Raw genomic sequence first — 20,359 nt, 5'->3', positions numbered from 1 at the left:
AGCTGAGACTCAGATCTTAAGTCCATTTCCCTCCAAGGATCTGATTTCTGTTCCTTCCTTTCATGTTTAACTTCCATGTCGCTGTGTGTCAGTCTGCTCGATGGTGCAGCTCATTCTCCACAGCTTGAAACTTACGATACAGAGTTGCAAATGTTATTTTTGATGAAACAGACCACATTACGAAGTGATCATTTACTTTAAACCTTGGAGCCTGGACCAGACCTACTGAGCTCTGTAACAGTCTAGAAGCACGTTGTTCATCATGATAAGTTATCTGGCTCGTTTTGTTCTCTTTCACTACATTTTTAGTTACATGACCCATATGAACCCAAACATGTTTCCTTAAAGGAATATTATAGGGGATAAAAAACAGACTAAATGGAGCAAATATGTTTTAAATACTAACCCCTAGCGCCAAAGATCTGAAATGTTACATATATGTCACATTGGGCATTTACATATAGATGTTTTCCTCATTTAAAAACTAATCAACTTCGCCTATTTTTTGATTGGTAACAAATATGTGTTGCATTTCCACACATTAAATTATTATTTATAGTTAGATTTAACCAGAAAATCAGTTTCAGATTTGTTTTACAAGACAAAACATCTGATCATCTTGTTTTATTTACTGAGTTGACTAATACTTTTTGTTTAAATGTCTTGAATTAAAAAAGGACACATTTTAATTAAAATAATTGAATAAGTTAAATCAATTGAACAGCTCATTACTATTTTTTCTAAGACAATTATAAGTTTAAAATTGTGATTAGACGTATGTTACAATATTTTCATAACTTTTTAGACAAATTAGTTTGATAAACCTGGTTAGAAGAGTTTAGTTTTAATGTAGGACGTGTTATCAAAGCATTAAGACCAGCCAGGCAGCCATTTTGGAAGTGATGTCATTGGTACGCAAATGAAATCACATGACCTCACCTGGTTGTTCAGTATGTGTCACTAAAGGACTTAAAATCAAGAACACAACTGTATCGGGTATAAGTGTCTGCGACGACCGGGTCACCATGGCGCCTCATTTAAACAGTGTTTCCCCAATATTATGCAACACTAACAAGAATATTACAGACAGAATCATACAGAACTAAATCAGTCAAAGCATCCAGCAACAAGTTTCAATAACTGATATCAGCAGACTTGAACCTGATCTACAGCTTTCTCATCTGCAACAGAACATATGAAGCAGCGATCACTTCTCTTGAAGTAATGATGCTACTAAAGATACAATGTTTCAGTTTACTTTGGACTCACAGGATACCAGCTCTCTATTGAGGAAGTGTGTGGCCCTTAAAAGGGCCTTTTGTTTATAATCAACGTGTGATTAGAGTTTAACCGCCGAAGCCGTACAGAGTGCGTCCCTGTCTCTTCAGAGCATACACCACATCCATGGCGGTCACAGTCTTCCTCTTGGCGTGCTCGGTGTAGGTGACGGCATCACGGATCACGTTCTCCAGGAAGACCTTCAACACACCGCGGGTCTCCTCGTAGATCAGACCGGAGATACGCTTCACTCCACCGCGGCGAGCCAGACGGCGGATAGCGGGCTTGGTGATTCCCTGGATGTTATCACGGAGCACTTTACGGTGACGCTTAGCGCCTCCTTTGCCGAGTCCTTTTCCTCCTTTTCCTCTTCCGCTCATTTTCACTGGTTGAAGTCTAACAACAAGATGAATGATGCTGCTGGTTCACTGATATTTAAACCCTGACTGAGGACGTGATAGAAGACAGAGGCGGGGCTTCTCTTCTTCTTTGGATTTAACTGAAGGGTGATCATTAAACGCGTTAGCGCCACCTGCTGTCTCCTACTGCTTGTTGCTGAAAGTCAAGCAAAACAAGTTGTATACTCAACAATGTACTTTATAATTACTGAAGTACAATATTGAGGACAATCATGATGTGACTCTGTGTAGACATATCAGCAGATATTAATTTAGCAATCTGTCTGTAGTATAGTCTCACGAGCATGAACACATGTTGAGAAGAGCCAACTCAATGTGAACCATGTTAACACAGTGTGACTGCAGAATAACAATAGACATGTGTGCAGTCAGTAAATGGTAGAACACAGTGAGCTCTTATACAGTTTGAAGTTCAGACAATCTGCTGCCCTTCATGAGATGTTCGTAGAGGCAGATATTTTTCTGTTTGTGGATATTTTGTATCTGTTTTATGGTGTTTATTTTGATATATTATACTATATTAAAGCGTCAGTTTACATTCATATATGACATCGTAACACCTCGTCTAGTTCTGTAAGTTATGTTTTCTCTCGTTTCAGATAACTTCACTTCCTGACCTTGACTGTTTCCGGCCCTGATCAGCTTCTGTTCCCAATTTAGTTGTATCGCTACCAGTACCCGAGGTAGAACAAAGCACAACCAGGTTTTTCCTAAATGTAATGTGTTTTTGAAATGGACAGTTGTATCAAATATTTTACAGCTGAATGAGTTTTTTTGGTTGATGTTTGGATTCTCCTCAAAACCGCAAATAGTGAATATGGAGGCTTCTCCAAAAGGGACAGTGTCTGCCTTATCACATGTATCTCTGGAAATAATAATAATAAGAAGAATGTTACCAAAGCAGTTATTCCCTCAAATAAAGCAAATGTTTCATTGACTCCTTTGTTCATCTTTTAAATGTATACAGTTATACAAACAAGAATTATAAGCGGAAAGTGAATCGGAAACTAAAAATCCAAAAGCCATGTGTATACATGTCATTATGATAGTAAGGAGACTGATACTGATCACAAAAGAAAGTCATCTATATGTACCAAAGACTGTTATCTTATCATAAGGTTATCTGACTGTTCACTTCACCCTCTGGTGTCCCAGCCCTGAACAGGGAACTATAGTGCAGCCTGCACCTCAAACTGACTCATACAATGGGGCCCTATTGGTGTAAACGTGTGAAGATAATATAAGATCATGTAAATATATATGGACAGTTTCTAGATCTACACTGTACTATATATTAGATATATTATATATAAAGCTATAAAGAAGACATTTAGCTTTCTATCCATCATTCCTGCATACTTTTAAGATTTAGTCTCTCAGCAGGATACATTAAATAAGATGATATTCTTCAGACTATCTCAGCTGGTTCCCCACTGACAGTATATCAACAGTAAACATATAGTTGCAGATTACATTTTAAATATCTCCAGTGATGTGTTTTATTTTATGATACTAATCAGGGAAACATCAAGATATTAATAATATTCAAACCTTTGATCAATTCACTCAGTAACATATTTTGTTTCCATTCGTGTAGCGATACACACCAAGTGTTAGTGTTCTAGTTGAACACTTTATCTTTTAAATGTTTCATGATATTTTATTTTGTTTTTCATCTTAGGATGTTGTTACCAAAGACTGTATATAAGAGAGGTTGTTACACTTGTGTAATTCTCTTTAATAATATGTTATTGCTATTGTTAATACGTATTGTAATGTATTGTAATACAGACCATTGTAGTGAGCAGGAACATGTGCACCCTGTTAGACTGCCGTATGAAAACACTGTTTAAAGTTTGGGTTGGCACTGTTCATTTGAGAATGCTTGAACGTGACTTTTATGAGGTGGAAAGTCATGTTGAAGCATTCTATACACAGCCCAGAGGACAATCCTGCAAAAGGATTGTTATTATTCATTCTTTTTATTTTATGTAGAATAGTTAAAAGTGCAAACAGGAAATAAACTTGAAGGATTTCACATGGGACAGCTTAGTGGCATCATTTGTCATGACAACAGATTCAGCAATAAAGTAAAAGTTCAGAGTAAATCAACTTTTCATAGTCAGACTCTCACACGTCTCAACACTACAGCCTGAAACATTCACCCACATAGTTTAAGCCTTTATTTACATACATAAATATAATGAATACATACAAATAATTCAGTTTTTTACGACCACTGGCACTTTACTCACCTTTAAATATTATGTTCAATATTTATTCATTTAATATTTGTTTATGCATTTCATTTAGCTTTCTTTAAATTGATCGATGGAGCAAACACGCAACTTTTACTTTGAAGGTGAGGAATCTCTATTTCCGACTCTGGACTTCCTTTATTTAATTTTCATTATTCAAGTACTGTGATGTAACAAAGTGATGTTCGGGGTTGAATTGTGTTACACGTGTTCATTCAATGAGACAAAGTTAACTGCGTTTAGGCAGCATCGGCTATGAACTACGAACTCACACGTAGCAGAATACATTTATATTAACAAGAGTAGACCAATGACATTAAGTAATACTCCTAAACTGACATTGTTTATTATATAACGTGAACAGTACAAATTAATCAAACAGATTCTGTATTTAAGAGGTTCGGGGATGTAACCGTCAAATTATTTAAGTTTTAGAATACTAGTACAGAATGATTTAATTGAGGAGTTGTCATTTATGGTGAAACATGAGTTTGCAGAAGAGGAATGAGCTCTTCAGAGAGAGTGAGGAGGCTCTTAAAAGAGCCGTTGTGGTTTGTGGATCAGCAGACAGCTTAAGCTCGCTCTCCGCGGATGCGACGAGCCAGCTGGATGTCTTTGGGCATGATGGTGACCCTCTTGGCGTGGATGGCGCACAGGTTGGTGTCCTCGAACAGGCCGACCAGGTAAGCCTCACTGGACTCCTGCAGAGCCATCACAGCGGAGCTCTGGAAGCGCAGGTCGGTCTTGAAGTCCTGAGCGATTTCTCTCACCAGACGCTGGAAGGGCAGCTTGCGGATCAGCAGCTCCGTGGATTTCTGGTAACGACGGATCTCTCTCAGAGCCACGGTACCGGGCCTGTAACGGTGAGGCTTCTTCACGCCGCCGGTGGCCGGGGCGCTCTTACGGGCAGCCTTGGTGGCCAGCTGCTTCCTGGGGGCTTTGCCTCCGGTGGATTTACGAGCGGTCTGCTTGGTTCTTGCCATGACTTCTTCTTCTTTCTCTGATAAGGACAAACATGCAGTCAAAGAGGAGACACGCTGCTCTTAAACTGTGAAATGGTGACGCAGCTCAGACCTCCGGCTCCTGATTGGTGAGGGGCTCCTCCTGGAGCTCAGCCCCGCAGAGCAGCGACCCACCGCCCGAGTCTCCGCTGCTCATTGGCGGAAAATGCTTTCAAATTGTCTGCCAAAATATAGAGTGGTCCGCCCTTGTTTTGTTTTGTTTTGTTTTTGTTTTCCTTTTGAATTGTATTTGTATAAGTAGCCTAATAGACATCCTGATCCACACTCCATACCCGTTGGTGGCGGTAATGCACCAATTCGTTGTTTGCCAACCGCCAATAAACCTCAAACAACAGAAGAAGAAGAAGAAGAAGAAGAAGAAGAAGAAGAAGAAGAGTGGTCCGCCCTCTGTTCTTCTGCAGAAAGCCTCCTTTCTGCTTGGTCTGTTTGTCAGGAACCGTCCCACGCGCTCCGCGGACATATAACAGAGGGTTTCGGTTGTTGGTCAACATTTATTTTCTAAAAGCATCTAACGGTGAGTGGCAGAGAAAAACCCGGAGGTTTTCAGTGGTTTAGTGAAAATGTCTAAAGTCCAAATGCTGAGATATTTAGTCAACCAGCGACTAACTGCGGCTGCGGAAGAGATATTTGGTCTGTTTGAAAGAACGATAGCAGAGCACGAGGAGGAACTCTCTGCTGTAAAAGAGGAGAACGAGCGACAACGGAAACTACTGGACGCTGTTTTAAACCCTCAGCTTCGGTTACACAGAGCAGACGTCCAGCTGTTGGTGGTTGAAGAAGAGGTTCCCCCTGAGCAGCAGGAGTGGAGCTCCAGTCTGGACCAGGAGGACCCAGAGCCCCCACACATTAAAGAGGACCAGGAGGACCCAGAGCCCCCACACATTAAAGAGGAGCAGGAGGACCCAGAGCCCCCACACATTAAAGAGGACCAGGAGGACCCAGAGCCCCCACACATTAAAGAGGAGCAGGAGGACCCAGAGCCCCCACACATTAAAGAGGACCAGGAGGACCCAGAGCCCCCACACATTAAAGAGGACCAGGAGGACCCAGAGCCCCCACACATTAAAGAGGACCAGGAGGACCCAGAGCCCCCACACATTAAAGAGGACCAGGAGGACCTCTGCACCAGTCAGGAGGGAGAGCAGCTTCAAAGGCTGGAGGAGGCTGATGTCAAGTTCTCATTCACTCCTGTGAAGAGTGAAGATGATGAAGAGGAAGCTCAGTCCTCACAGCTTCATCAAAGACAAACTGAACAGATGGAAACAGAAGCTGATGGAGACGACTGTGGAGGACCTGAACCAGACAGAAACTCAGATCCAGATAGACATCAAGGACCTGATACTGATGAGAAGACTGGAGACTCTTCTGACACTGATGATTGGAAGGAGACCAGAGAACCTCAGTCAGGTTTAAACTCTTTGAAACCTGATGAAGTCCATGTCAGTGATTCTAGATTTAGTGCTGGTGAGAAATGTTTTAGATGCTCCGAGTGTGAGAAAACATTTAGCACCAGAGGAACTCTGAAGAGACACAGGAGAAAAATCTTTCAGCTGCTCAGTTTGTGAGAAATCTTTTAACCAGTGTTCAACTTTACAGAGACACATGAGAATCCACACAGGAGAGAAACTTTTCAGCTGCTCAGTTTGTGAGAAATCTTTTAACCAGTGTTCAACTTTACAGAGACACATGAGAATCCACGCAGGAGAGAAATCTTTCAGCTGCTCAGTTTGTGAGAAATCTTTTAGCCAGTGTTCAAATTTACAGACCCACATGAGAATCCACACAGGAGAGAAACCTTTCAGCTGCTCAGTTTGTGAGAAATCTTTTAGCCAGTGTTCAACTTTACAGACACACATGAGAATCCACACAGGAGAGAAATCTTTCAGCTGCTCAGTTTGTGATAAAGGATTTAAGCGCAAAGCAACTCTAAAGGCACACATGAAAACTCACACAAGAAACAATCCCCTTTAGCCCTTTTACCCAATCCCCCCTCCGAGCGGTGGGCCCATAGGGCGGCTCAATGTATATTTTTCGGGTTGTTCCTGGTCACAGGTCACACACGGCCCTAAACCTCGTTACGGTGGTGATTTATTGGAAAGGTGTAACATTTAAGACACGTTGCATTCTGTTAATATTATAACGTTATTAGAATTAGAATTAGAAACTGCAAGCACATTAAGAATAAGCTTAAACAATATGCTATATATTTGAAAACACTTTTATATGTTTGAAAACACTTTTATATATTTGAAAACACTTTTATATATTTGAAAACACTTTTATATGTTTGAAAACACTTTTATATATTTGTAAAGACTGCTATATATTTGTAAACACTTCTATATATTCGTAAACACATTTAGTGAAGCTTAAACCATATGCTATGTGCAGTAATCATAATATGTCTCTAAGTGTAAAGTCAGAGTGAGGCAGTGTATTCCACCTGCGCAGGGCCCCCTCATTATCTAATACAAAACAGGAGCCAGGTACTCCCCGGTCTTGCCACTGCCTGGTACAAAATAACAGTTTTGACTAAGAAGTAGTTAAGCGACCTTGGCTTTAGAATGAACTCTCTAAGCACACTCACACACTGACAAGACTCATCGCTGGAGCAGCAATCCGAGTGCCGGTGAGGACAGGCGTCCTGTGCACCAATGAGGCTCTCAGAAAGTTTAAACCAAGCGCCGCCTCCACCAATAGTCAACCAATCACAAAATGCCCTTAAGGACTATATAGTTTTGAGCCCCCCCTTGGGGAGCGCCTTTTTCTTTGCTTTCACAGATAGTTTTGATTTAGGTCCGAGCTCGTATTGATCTGCTGCGTCAGAATACTCCTGTTATGAATAAACACTTTGTTTGATTTTAAGTCTATTGAGTTCAGTCTAGTCTGTGTCCTCTTTCACTAACAAAACACTTTATTAATCCCCAGTGGGGAAACTCATTTGCCACCCAAAGACTCATACAGACGACACAGTACACAGTACACAACAGACAAAGACACATTACAAAGAATAAATAATACCAGACAATGCTGTATAAAACATGATTGACATCAGAAGGATAGAAACCTCTAAAGGTGTTCATTAAAAAATCGGACAGCTGCTGGAACGAAAGACCTTCTCAGTCGTAGAACACTGAGGCATCCTGAGTTACCCAGCTAGTGTTGTTTTTACCATTGAAATAAAAGTTTTGCTGACGTAAATATCTTCTTGTATGAAGTTATTTTGCATGTTCATACAGAATTGCAGAAGGCAATTAATGTGTTTATGCGTTGACTTCTGCAAGTATGTGTTTTCCTTTGTGTAATTTTATAATTTCTGTTGTCACTGTTGAGTCACCCAGTCCTACGCACCTTTTCACTGTACCCACCCTCCCTGTTTTTCCTCCTAAATTGTTTTGAGGAAATGTGTTTTTATGATTTAGGGTGGATGTTTTCCTGGTAATTTTAATATCCCTTTTCTAGTAATGAGCATTCTGAGCTTAGTAGCCTACATACTGTAATGTCAAAAGAGTGTTTCTAAATTAAAATTAATTAAATCACACAGTCATTTGACTTATTGCTGAGGGTGCAGAAAAAGATCAGAAGGCAGTTAATGGGTTGAATTTTGTCTTCTGCGGAAGTAAATAAATGTTAAAGGAAAAGTCAGAGCTAAGGCCAAGACTCGCTCCTCTCGTGCTGGACTTCAGTTCCGAGTCGGTCGTGTTCACAGGCTGCTGCGCAAAGGAAACTATGCGCATCGTGTCGGTGCCGGCGCCCCCGTCTACCTGCCGGCTGTGCTGGAGTACCTGACCGCTGAGATCCTGGAGTTGGCTGTAAACGCTGCGCGACAACAAGAAGACTTGTATCATCCCCCGTCACCTGCAGCTGGCTGTCCGCAACGATGAGGAGCTCAACAAACTACTGGGCGGAGTGACCATCGCTCAGGGCGGCGTGCTGCCCAACATTCAGGCTGTTCTGCTGCCCGAGAAGGCCGCCAAGTAAACCTGGAGCCTCTCTGACTGCTGGAACCAGAACCAGAACCTCAAAGGCTCTTTTAACCCTTGTGTCATCTTAGGGGTCGCCACTATGTTTAACAGCATAGGAAACCCCCTTAATGATCTTTTTTCAACTTGAAATTCAATTACTTTTCCTAGAATGACCCCAACATGAGAACAAGTTCAACATTGCTTTTGTTCATATTTCCATAAAAGCTGTACACCAACAGGGTCTTGTCTTAGGGGTAATTTTTGACCCGGCAGTTATAAAATCATTTTTATACTACAGAAAAAAACACACCACAACAACACACACACACACATAAACACAAGACATTGAGATTACGTGTGCTACTGATTGAACTCAGGGAAAATGAAAACTTTCTCGCGAATATGCAGCATCTCCCCTCCACGACCACACACCTGGCTGAAGTTCACAGACAAAATACAAACAAGATCAGAGAGAATAAACATTTCTTGAAAGCATTGTTTACTAATGGGGAATGGAGTCAGAGGCTATAAGGGTGCTGCAGATGACAGTAACCCCAGACAACTGGAAGAGGATGGATGACCAGGATGATTGACCTGCGTGCCTACATCGAGCTGCTAACATTAGCAGGTGTGTGTGTATCGGTCCCGAGGCGAGGCTGCATCTCTTTGGGATGCAGAGAGTGGAAGGGCGATTTTCCGTGCAATGATGTGACGATACGATTTAATAATCACGAGTCAAGACCTGCAAGGCGTGTGACAGACAAACTTGCAGCCATAAGAGAGGTCTGGGAGAAGTGCACTGACAAAAATGATACTTTGGACTAACTTAAAAAAATTATTCTAATTTCTTACATGTAATTCTTTTAGAAAGTTATATTTTAGAAAGTTATATTTTCAATTTGGTTGAAAGCTAAAATTTTGACTTGATCTAAATCAAAAATATTGCTTTGGCCAAAGACAAAACTTTACATATACACATATCCAATTATAGTTTTTACTTTCAATTAAACTGATTAAATGACTCTAATTTGTTACAAGCAATTATATTTTATAGTTTTCATGTCTCATAATTACACTATTATAATAAGCTGCAACTGTTTTTGCCTTACTTACTGTTCCTGTCAGACAATAAATCACTGTTCCCCTATTTGTTCTCTCTAGATTGATGTAAACCTGTATGTTTTATGACTTTGTATCACCGACAGTAATTTAGTCACTCAAACACTAGAGACATCTGCTCACAGGAAAGTGTAGGTCTTTGGCGCATGCTCAGTACCGCTCAGAAGGCAGCCAATCCTGTGCAAGCAACAGCACAGTGCAATTTGCATCAAGTTGATATATATAGACCATCCTGTGCTTCTGGAAGTATCTTCCGACATAGAAGAAATCGCGAATCATGCCTGACGCCAACGTCAACGTCAAAGCGCCCAAGAAGGGCTCCAAGAAAGCCGTCTCTAAGACCGCCACCAAGACCGGCAAGAAGAGGCGCAAGAGCAGGAAGGAGAGCTACGCCATCTACGTGTACAAGGTGATGAAGCAGGTCCATCCCGATACCGGCATCTCCTCCAAGGCCATGGGCATCATGAACTGCTTCGTGAGCGACATCTTTGAGCGCATCGCCGGTGAGGCCTCTCGTCTGGCTCACTACAACAAGCGCTCCACCATCACTTCCAGGGAGATCCAGACCGCTGTCCGCCTGCTGCTGCCCGGTGAGCTGGCGAAGCACGCGGTGTCTGAGGGAACCAAGGCCGTGACCAAGTACACCAGCTCCAAGTAAACACCCGATGGAGACCAACAACACAAAGGCTCTTTTAAGAGCCACACACTTCATCTGAAGACATTTCCTCTAAATACAGAAAGTGTTTGTTGGTAAACTCAGACAAGAGTAATGGCTGCTGTTTTGCATAGAAGTCAAATGGTTAATTTTAGAGTTTATGCAGTCATGTCATTTATTTATAGAAATCTATAAATTTCTCACATTTTCCAAAGAACACTCTAAAATCCTTGCAATAATAATATAAGGATTATAATAATTATATATACGTAATATTTTTTAATCAACTCAACATCCAGAGAAAGGACAGCAGCTTTCTGACACTAAGATCTTGTAGATAAAAGAGATGGAACATCTGATTCAGGGCCAATATATAGAGTGATGTCACTTTTTAGGTGTGAGCGCCATCTTTGGGACAACTTTCACTACTTCAGTTCTTGTTTCAGTCCATGAGGAGGAACCACAGAGAGATGACGTTACACATCTGACTTTGAGTCAGGTCATTTTCTACTTTCTTGTGAGGTGCTCTTCTACTTTACAGGTTCTGTCTTGTATTAAATGATCATTCAATGATTGTTTTCTGCTGATATCTGCTGAACATGTTTACAGCACAAACTGCATGTCTGTAGAATATTAAGCACTGATGCCAGAAGGGCTGAACTTGGTCAGTAACGTTACATTTACGTCTGTAGATCAAAGACCTGTTGATGGTCGTCTGTGTGTGAGATACGGATCACTAAGTTACATTTAACAGATGTTACTATAACCTGCTTTATGAGGCTGATGGCCGAAAATATCTTGAAAGAAGTAAAGGATTTTAGGATGTTAATTAGGATCTTAATGTAGGTGCTTAGTAAACTTTGAAGTTCAGTGGATTCTCCTGAAGACATCCAGCCACTAACTGTCTGAGATCTGGTTTCTCTGTGTATTGTTTTTCCTACATTGACACCTGTGAATAACATTCATGCTTTTACATATGATTATACATCCCTTATTTTAATCGGTTTTTATTTCTATTTTACATTATGTGCATGATATGATTGCTTTTATTATATTTTTTAAATTGATAATTATTAATAATGTATATGATAAATATCTGGTTTTACAGAGCAAGTATTAGTTATATTCTATCTGTGGCAGGTTTATCACTTTCTCTCTCCTGTGAAGCTTTGCAGCACATTTATCATGTTATGCAGCTCAATCTTCAACTTCCAGACAGATAAGTTGATGCAGCTGCTCACGTTTACTGTAAACTGGATTTAAAACACTGACATTTAGGTTTCGTCTTGTTTCCACCTACAATCGGTCATACAGGAAAACATGAATACAAACTAGTTAGTGTCTAATATGTCTGTCTCTCCTTAGAAGTGGATTCGTTTTTGCTACTTCATTCTCCTCCTGTATGCATGTATGTTTTTAGAATTGTTACATTTTACTATTTGCTACTTGTTAAGTAGTGTGTAACGATGAGCAATGGAATGTCCTTAAATGTATCATGTTTCTCCCTTAAAAAGTAACAGTTATGTCTGCTTAATAACTTATGAAAAAACTGGAACATTTGTTATTTTTCTATCATTGTAATAAATGAGGTGACTTACTGAATAACCCTTGTTTACTTGTCTTTTTTCTCTATATTCTAATACAAAGCTTGTTATAATAACATTAAGAACAAACAGGAAAATGCTCTTAAGGAAGATGTGGGTGGCTCTTAAAAGAGCCTTTTATAGGAGCGTTGGTACTTCAGACTGAGAACAGCTCACTTCTTCTTGGGTGCTGCTTTCTTGGCTTTGGGCTTGGCAGCCTTCTTTGCGGGGGCTTTCTTGGCTGCAGGGGCCTTGGCTGCGGGGGCCTTTTTGACCACCTTCTTGGGACTCTTGGTCGCCTTTTGGGGGCTCTTGGCTGCCTTCTTTGGGCTCTTGACGGGTTTCTTGGCCGCTGCGGGTTTCTTTGCCTTCTTGGGTGATTTCTTAGCGGCTACTGGTTTCTTTGCTGTCTTGGCCTTTTTCGCCGCTACGGGTTTCTTTGCTGCGGGTTTCTTAGCTGTAGGAGCGGCTTTTTTTGCCGGTTTCTCGACATCCGTCTTGCTTATCTTGAAGGAGCCTGAGGCCCCGGTCCCCTTGGTCTGGACCAGAGTCCCCTTAGCCACCAGGCTCTTGATGGCGGTCTTGACGCGGGAGATGTTCTTCTCCACATCGTATCCTCCGGCTGTCAGAGCCTTCTTGACGGCGGCAGCAGACACGCCGTTCCGCTCCTTGGATGCGGCCACAGCTTTAACAATGAGCTCAGCGACGCTGGGACCAGCCTTCTTCGGCTTGGACGCCTTCTTCTTGGCTGCTTTTGGCGCCGCGGGGGCTGGAGCTGGAGCTGGAGCTGCTTCTGACATTTTCTATCGTTGATGTGTTTGTAGTCACGAGAACACGAGAGTCTGACTGACTGATGAAGAGCTCAGAGCAGGGGGCTGGACTTAAACACACCATGAGAACCGTGGAGACTCAACCCATCCCGGGACTCCTCAGTGCGGTCTGAAAGCAGAGTCACTTGTGTTTTCTCTTCACTGATAAAGACTCAAAACTACATGTGGAAGAAGTACTGAAGGCTGACGGTGAAGGGAGCCGGTAGCGGACTAGTGTCTCTTCATATTGAAGTCATGTAGAGCTCTGATGATCTCTGTGTTCTGTTTGAGGAGCCTCCAAACCTCACCTCCTCACCGCCGTGGACAGCACTGATCAGCGGCTTTTCCCACTCATTTCTCTCTAAAAATGATTTAAAATGCATCAGAGCTCCATCAAAAGTGGTTTTCCAACTGGTCCACATGTTTGTTAAGAGTCTCGATGTAAAAACAACCGTCTGTTGTTGATCAGTTTGTAATAAGCTGAAGTTATTGTGGGAGCAGCAAACACACTGATGATGGTCGAGGCTTATGGTGCAGTTCAGCCAGACTTCCTGGGGGCAGAGGTCTTTGTGCCTCGCTCCTCTTTGCTGTATTTAAGTTATCTTGAATATTATGATGGTTACTATATTATTTTTACTGCAATCATTATAATGTACAATCTATTACCATTACAACTGTACTAATATATCTTGAATTATATGAATATATTGACCAAACACAACACACAAGACTAGCAGTACTGCACATGAAAACATTTATTTCTTTACATTGTAAAATCAAACACGTTGATTCACTTCAAATCAGAACAGAGTTTATTCTAAATATAATATAGACGCAGCTAATTCATTTGTGGAGACTTATGCATGTTTCTTATGCATGTTTTTACAAACTGATGTTGGCTTCCATTGTTGTTGTATACACAAATACTCACCTGTGGTCTTTTTAAAGTGCCTACAGCCTGATTGATGAGTCAACAATCAAGCAATCAGGTGTTTGGCCAGGTCGCAGGTGTAACGTAATAATATGATATAATTGTGGTTTATACGTAATTTTAGTGTCGTAGCAATTTTTTTAAAAACTGTAATTGTAATAAGTGTTGGCTGACATATTTGTTCTTTACGTGAACAGGAACAGGCATTTTTTGCACTATGTTATATATTTTTTCTGCACTATATTTCATATTTTATTTCACACATATATCTTTGTACAAATTGTATTCCTGTATAATTATATTTCAATCAGAGTACTGCTGGAGGCACAATAACGTGTGGTAGCTCAGTCCTTAGGGACATGACATGACAATCTGAGGGTCAGTGGTTCAAGTCCTAGTAGTGATCAAGTACACTGTCACATATTCTGGTACTCGGAAGCAATTTTTTTCTGTGTGCCTTGATGTGTACAATTCAATGACTGTCAATAAAGGTTGATCAACATTAACATCAACATGAAGAAAACTTTGGTTGCTTGATGGCTCTAACTCGAGCATCAAATGTGTTTGGCAACAGTTTGCACACACTGTAAATTTGCACTGTTAGCAAGTGAGCTCCAATGGATACCGTCACTGTAACACAATTCAATCGTTTTTGAGCTTCATCTGGTTATTGTTTCATGTGTTCGATCACATTGAAGCCCAATTGTTCAAAATGTGGGCTCGTCCGGGATTTGAACCCGGGACCTCTCGCACCCTAAGCGAGAATCATACCCCTAGACCAACGAGCCATACTTTTAGAGTCAAAAGAAGGGTACAAATTCCTACACTTTTCAGACCTGTATTCAAGCTCTGTTCTGCTGATGTGGCATCTTACTGACCCATGTGTTATCTGGTCAAAGAGCGCCCTCTGCTGCTCAACATTTGATATCCCATTCAGCCCTCTGAGCTCTTCACAGCCTTCTCATGTGGAACGGTGCCTCACTATTGAGGTTGTTTTGGGCAAATGACATCAACATATGCTGCATATCTCATGGTGTGTGGTATGTGGGCCGGCCTCACCCAAATAGATCTCACGTTGAAACTCACCCATTTGGGAGTGTGATATGGCTGCTGGCTGTCCCCCAGATCTGCTCAGGATTTGCACCTGTTGGTTCATTTGTTCAGCTTGCTGTTTCCGTTGTTTTCCTCAGCACGTTTAATGTTAAAAAAAAATCGAAATGTTTGCAAAGGCGCCCTCAAGGACTCGACTATTTGGCAGACAGCCCTGCCCTTACGGACTTTGTGGGAACACGCGTGGACGTTGGAAGTTGGTCCCCGAAATAAAAGTCAGAATGCCAGATTGTATATATCCGTTACTTGCCTGCAAGTCGTCGTTTGGGTCACGTCTGATGTTGATCAGTTTGTAATAAGCTGAAGTTATTGTGGGAGCAGCAAACACACTGATGATGGTCGAGGCTTATGGTGCAGTTCAGCCAGACTTCCTATCAGAGCTGCTCACTGTGAACATGTCCTCTGCTGATAGCTTTTAATAGAAATAGTCAATATTTTTGAAACACAATGACAAATAAATGCATTCTGTCTGGGAGAGCAACGTAGTGCTTCAAATGTTACAGTAACACTGTTTCATTGATACTTGTATCAGAGCCTTATTTTACAAACAAAGTATTCAGTTCCAAACTTTGGACCTGTTGTATCAGTGTACATTACTTCTACCTGTGGTTATATAATACTGTACATATCATTGCTTTGTATTTCTGGGGCAGTGGTGTTAAAATACATTTAATTGCATTAAAATGGATAAAAACATACCCTCTTGTTGAATGGATTCATGATGCACTGACCTGAAGAGGTACGGTTTAAAATGTATTATTTCACATTCTATGTTGAGAAATGTTTATAATACAAAACACAGATTAGGTAGTACATTTGTAGTAACAGGAATACATCTCGTCAGTGTGCTCAAGCTTTACTAGAAGTATCTATATTGTGTGTCTGTGGCCCAATACAGAAGACTTGATTTGTGATATTGGGCTGTACAAATAAACCTGATTTGACAGCTGAGATGAAGAGTAAATGCTTTGTGGGTAGTACTGCAACTTCCTAATCATTACTGACATAACAGCAGATGTGTTTGCTTCCGACTCGCAGCTCATCTTGAAATAAAACTGAAGCTGGAGCAATGATTTCATAAATTAAAGTCTGGTTTATTTATATATATATATAAAAATATATATATATATTTTTTTTTTTTCAAAAAACAAACCTGGACAATCAGTAAAAATGGCCCAAAACCAAACTAAAGTTCAGCCTCATATTACAATAACTGCTTCACAAACTAGATAACACCAACATGCTCATGGATTGTTTCATCCGTACAACTTTGGGTTGCAGCATTTCTTCCTTTATTAAACACTTAACTCAGAACCTAGTTGACCTGCTGGCACCGTAAGTAAATAGTGTTTTCACAGGGTATACAGCCCACTTAAAAATGGTAGCCGTGACCTGCGTTCTTCTCCAGGATACCAGCTCTCTATTGAGGAAGTGTGTGGCCCTTAAAAGGACCTTTTGTTTATAACCAACGTGTGATTAGAGTTTAACCGCCGAAGCCGTACAGAGTGCGTCCCTGTCTCTTCAGAGCATACACCACATCCATGGCGGTCACAGTCTTCCTCTTGGCGTGCTCGGTGTAAGTGACGGCATCACGGATCACGTTCTCCAGGAAGACCTTCAACACACCGCGGGTCTCCTCGTAGATCAGACCGGAGATACGCTTCACTCCACCGCGGCGAGCCAGACGGCGGATAGCGGGCTTGGTGATTCCCTGGATGTTATCACGGAGCACTTTACGGTGACGCTTAGCGCCTCCTTTGCCGAGTCCTTTTCCTCCTTTTCCTCTTCCGCTCATTTTCACTGGTTGAAGTCTAACAACAAGATGAAATATACTGATGGTTCACTGATATTTAAACCCTGTCTGAGGACGTGATAGAAGGCAGAGGCGGGGCTTCTCTTCTTCTTTTGGATTTTTGGCGGTTGATTATTACAGTCTTTGTTGCATCAGCGCCACCCGTTGACCAAGAGCATTAATCAGGGACGCACGTGCCCCAACTTTGGTAGAAGACTCAATAAGGTATTTTAAGTTATACTAACAGTATCAATGACAGTCATGGTGTGACTGTAGACATATCAGCAGCTGATCTCCACCAGGAGAATTTCCACTAGTGCACCCACCTACACTGCTGAACTCACTGACTCCACAAGCCGCAGTTAGTTAAAGCTTTCCTTTAATGTTGACTTTAAATGGTTGTGTGCATCTCCATCTTTTTTTGTCATGGCCGTGCAGCCCGGTTAGTGATAAGTGGGGCCTCTTTCAGTCGGGAGAAGTTGGTCCTGCAGCCAGAGTGTGTTGACACGAGTGGACAGGTGTGAGCCGTCAGCAGGGATTGCATGGTCCTCTACTGTTTTCAAGTTTTGGCTTTTGTGGCGTGTCCCTGGGTGGATATAGCAACGTGGTCCCTTTGAGCTAGTTTTTTTTTAATGTGGTCAGAGCAGTCGTCTTGGGGCCACATCCAGAGCTTTCAAGTGAGTAACCAGCTTGCTGGGCTACTGGTTAAATGTTTCAGTGAGGTAGTTTAGTTTGGGATAAGCAGTCGAGGTAGAGGGGGGCCTTCCACATTAATTTGGGAGACATATCATTCTCTCTTTTGTTCACTAGTTGACCTGGGCAACGCCTAGACCTAGTCTATTATGACGGGTGAAGGGTTTCTGGATCATTGCGCTAAAGGTACGCTGCTGAAAATTGTACCTGTGCCATTTGGTCTTCTTGGAACCGGTTTAAGAACTCTTTGCCCAGTCGAGTTGCCACATATGAGGGTAAGATTACAACTGCCACTCAGGCTGCGGGATTGGCTGATGAGTATGTACTCATTCATAAGAGCTTGCCCGGTGAGCTTGTGTTTCACAAAGATGGTGGTGTGGAGTCCTCTGTTCGGTTTGGGGGTTTTCTAGGTAAGGGGGCCCCGGGGACGACATGTACTGAGGCGGACCACTGGAAGCAGGACACTAAGGTACCTGTTAAGATTTTGAGGGATACGGGTGTGGTCAACTCCCATGTTCGGGAGTCCATTTTGTTGTTTTTCAGAAAAAGACTGATACAGGAGATAAAATCCTTCTTCATGGAATGGGGTTAAGGTTGTTGCCAGTGCATAGGTATGAAGGCAAATCACTGTCAAAATCCGAGAGCACAAATGAGATCCATGCGCGTGCGAAAATCAAACAGCCGCGCGCGTATTTTACTTTGACCAGCGCGGTATGTGGCATCTACTCACATTAGAGGATAATTGCTATTTCATTTCTAAATTGTGAAAAATGGGGTCGTTAACATTGTGATGACATCAGATATTGAAAAAAGAAAAGAAAAATGCTTTTCTTGGCTTGAGGACATTTTACAAATATAAAACCTACATGGTTAAAAACAAAAAAACAGATACCCACAAGCCATTGGGTGACTGGACCGTAGGTAGGGGGACCTCTAGTGGCATTGAGGTTATTTCTCACGACACAGCAACTCCTGCAAAGCTGATGGCAGAGCAACAGCTGAGATGGAGATCTTATGTTGACCAAATCCATCTGGGATGTTTATATGACTCCTGCCAAATTTTCACACGAGTGCATTTCTTTAGTTATTTTCCACTTAGTAGTTTGCACCATGACAATACATTCAGGAACCATCCCAGATGAGCAACCTCATTAATCCAACCTACAAAGTGTGTTCTCCTTCCCAAATGTCAGGCAAATATGAAGTTTCATAACCCAAATACAGAATCGACCATATAAGCGCATTGACAAGTGATTTAATAGAAAACACACTACCTTCAACATTTCCATTTCAAGAACATACCAGCAAACATAGAAACATGGGTTATGTTCTCAAAGTAAGGACTGTAAATTGTAAAATAGAAAAGCTTTGAACTGAGCAGTTATTGGTTAGAGAGTCTCTCAGCTCTCTGACGGTGGGGGTGCAGCCCTGCGCACAGCCCTGGACAGGGCTTGTTGGATGACCGGGTACAGTTTATAGCATCCCTCAATGCAGGTCCGCACCCCGGCTGTCAGAGTCTCTTCAGCCATTTCTCCATCCGACTGCAGCCCAGAAACCTGGTTCAGGCTGGGGAGGAACGCGACGGTTAGACCGCCCTGGTTCTCGCCGCTGACTGAGCCGCAGCTGTTTTCCTCCGCGTAAGAAGGGTCGACCACGTAAGAGGCGCCATCCTGGCGTATGGAACAGCCGAGCACCAGGTCGTACATTTCGATCCCTGCGTCTGCGAGGGCGAGCGAAGCGCACGTGATCGCGTGGGCCAGAACAGAACCGCTGTTCTCCAGAACCATCACGTTGACCTCGACCTGAGAGCGGGGGTATTTGTGGAGGCACACGGCTGGCTGCAGACTCTCGTGCAGCATCAGGGAGAGGTCCTTGTCCTGGCTCCCCTGAATCCAGGAGCCCCTCTCCGGGCAGGAGAATGGAGCGAAGCGCATGTCAGTAGTCAACCTGGATACACAGAGAAATACTATTATAATAAAGCTTTGTTGTCTTCGTGTACTCTCTTCCTGTAGAACCCCATCACAAACATCAGTGTCCACTTCAAATGCATAGTATGTAAGTAGGGATGCAGATGCTTGAGGGCAAACCTGGCTAAACAGACTTGCATGATTGAAAATGGCATATGTGAAAGCATTATTAGTGGTAACGCTTATTTTGTCTTTTGTACAACGTTGGAAATAAGTTCTTATTTTAAGCACGAGTATTTAACTTCTGTTGAATACTTGAACTGACCATCTGAAGTTTGCTAATGTGAGCTAACGTTAACATTCAGCTGACATACGCTGCTCCTCATACAACACCGAGTGTTACTGTTTATGAATTCCGACAGAATGTGTAAGTCTCGTTTTAACACGTGTACTTACTGTGTTATAAATTAATAAAGCCAAAACAAATAAATACATGAACGAAATCCCTACATACCTTCCACATTTCATATCGGTCTCATCTTTCCGCTCCGTTTCTCTGGGGCCGTAAACGCAGCACATCAACTTGGTGTTTCCAGCCTCGATGTACGCGGAGCCTTTAGCCTGGCTCACCAGCCCGCACCGGACAAACACGGGCCGCACGTCCACTTGGTCCCGCTGACGACCGTCCGCTCTCGGGCCGTGCGAGGGAAGAGCGTCCGCAGGTTTGCACAAAAACAGAGACGGACTCTGAGACGCTTCTGGGCCGCGTACACGTTTGGTGTCAGTCGGCATGGCGCATGGATGTTTGGTTCAAAATG

General features: G+C 42.2%; 6 protein-coding genes across 6 annotated transcripts; 1 reads left to right on the top strand and 5 right to left on the bottom strand.

The window, feature by feature from the left end:
* Positions 1-1,294: 1,294 nt before the first annotated feature.
* Positions 1,295-1,658, bottom strand: LOC306698682 (histone H4; the record flags this gene model as incomplete). The annotated part of the gene is made up of 1 exon (XM_079163114.1): positions 1,295-1,658. One exon carries the CDS (start codon positions 1,656-1,658, stop codon positions 1,347-1,349), a length of 312 nt encoding a protein of 103 aa, XP_079019240.1. The 3' UTR covers positions 1,295-1,346.
* Positions 1,659-4,527: 2,869 nt separating this feature from the next.
* On the bottom strand, positions 4,528-4,938 carry LOC306698675 (histone H3.2; the record flags this gene model as incomplete). Its single annotated transcript, XM_079163106.1, has 1 exon — positions 4,528-4,938. One exon carries the CDS (start codon positions 4,936-4,938, stop codon positions 4,528-4,530), a length of 411 nt encoding a protein of 136 aa, XP_079019232.1.
* A 5,400-nt stretch (positions 4,939-10,338) lies between these two features.
* LOC306698681 (histone H2B 1.2-like) lies at positions 10,339-10,733 on the top strand (the record flags this gene model as incomplete). Its single annotated transcript, XM_079163113.1, has 1 exon — positions 10,339-10,733. One exon carries the CDS (start codon positions 10,339-10,341, stop codon positions 10,717-10,719), a length of 381 nt encoding a protein of 126 aa, XP_079019239.1. The 3' UTR covers positions 10,720-10,733.
* Positions 10,734-12,472: 1,739 nt separating this feature from the next.
* Positions 12,473-13,099, bottom strand: LOC306698678 (histone H1-like; the record flags this gene model as incomplete). Its single annotated transcript, XM_079163110.1, has 1 exon — positions 12,473-13,099. One exon carries the CDS (start codon positions 13,097-13,099, stop codon positions 12,473-12,475), a length of 627 nt encoding a protein of 208 aa, XP_079019236.1.
* A 3,533-nt stretch (positions 13,100-16,632) lies between these two features.
* LOC306698683 (histone H4) lies at positions 16,633-16,944 on the bottom strand (the record flags this gene model as incomplete). The annotated part of the gene is made up of 1 exon (XM_079163115.1): positions 16,633-16,944. The coding sequence occupies one exon, from the start codon at positions 16,942-16,944 to the stop codon at positions 16,633-16,635; it is 312 nt and encodes a 103-aa protein (XP_079019241.1).
* A 1,925-nt stretch (positions 16,945-18,869) lies between these two features.
* Positions 18,870-20,356, bottom strand: exosc6 (exosome component 6). The gene is made up of 2 exons (XM_079163702.1): positions 20,056-20,356; positions 18,870-19,581 (listed from the first exon to the last, which is right to left on the bottom strand). The coding sequence occupies exons 1-2, from the start codon at positions 20,331-20,333 to the stop codon at positions 19,035-19,037; spliced, it is 825 nt and encodes a 274-aa protein (XP_079019828.1). The 5' UTR covers positions 20,334-20,356; the 3' UTR covers positions 18,870-19,034.
* Between the last annotated feature and the right edge of the window lie 3 nt (positions 20,357-20,359).

Source organism: Pholis gunnellus (assembly GCF_910591455.1).
Source record: "Pholis gunnellus genome assembly, chromosome: 7".
NCBI classification, from domain to species: Eukaryota; Metazoa; Chordata; class Actinopteri; order Perciformes; family Pholidae; genus Pholis; species Pholis gunnellus.
This window is presented reverse-complemented; position numbering and strand designations above follow the sequence as displayed.

Excerpts from the sequence above, each read along its gene's own strand:
- exosc6 (XM_079163702.1), bottom strand. The coding sequence starts at position 20,333 with ATGCCGACTGACACCAAACGTGTACGCGGCCCAGAAGCGTCTCAGAGT. Across the intron at positions 19,582-20,055 it reads ACCGATATGAAATGTGGAAG|GTTGACTACTGACATGCGCT; the intron begins GTATGTAGGGAT and ends CTGTGTATCCAG.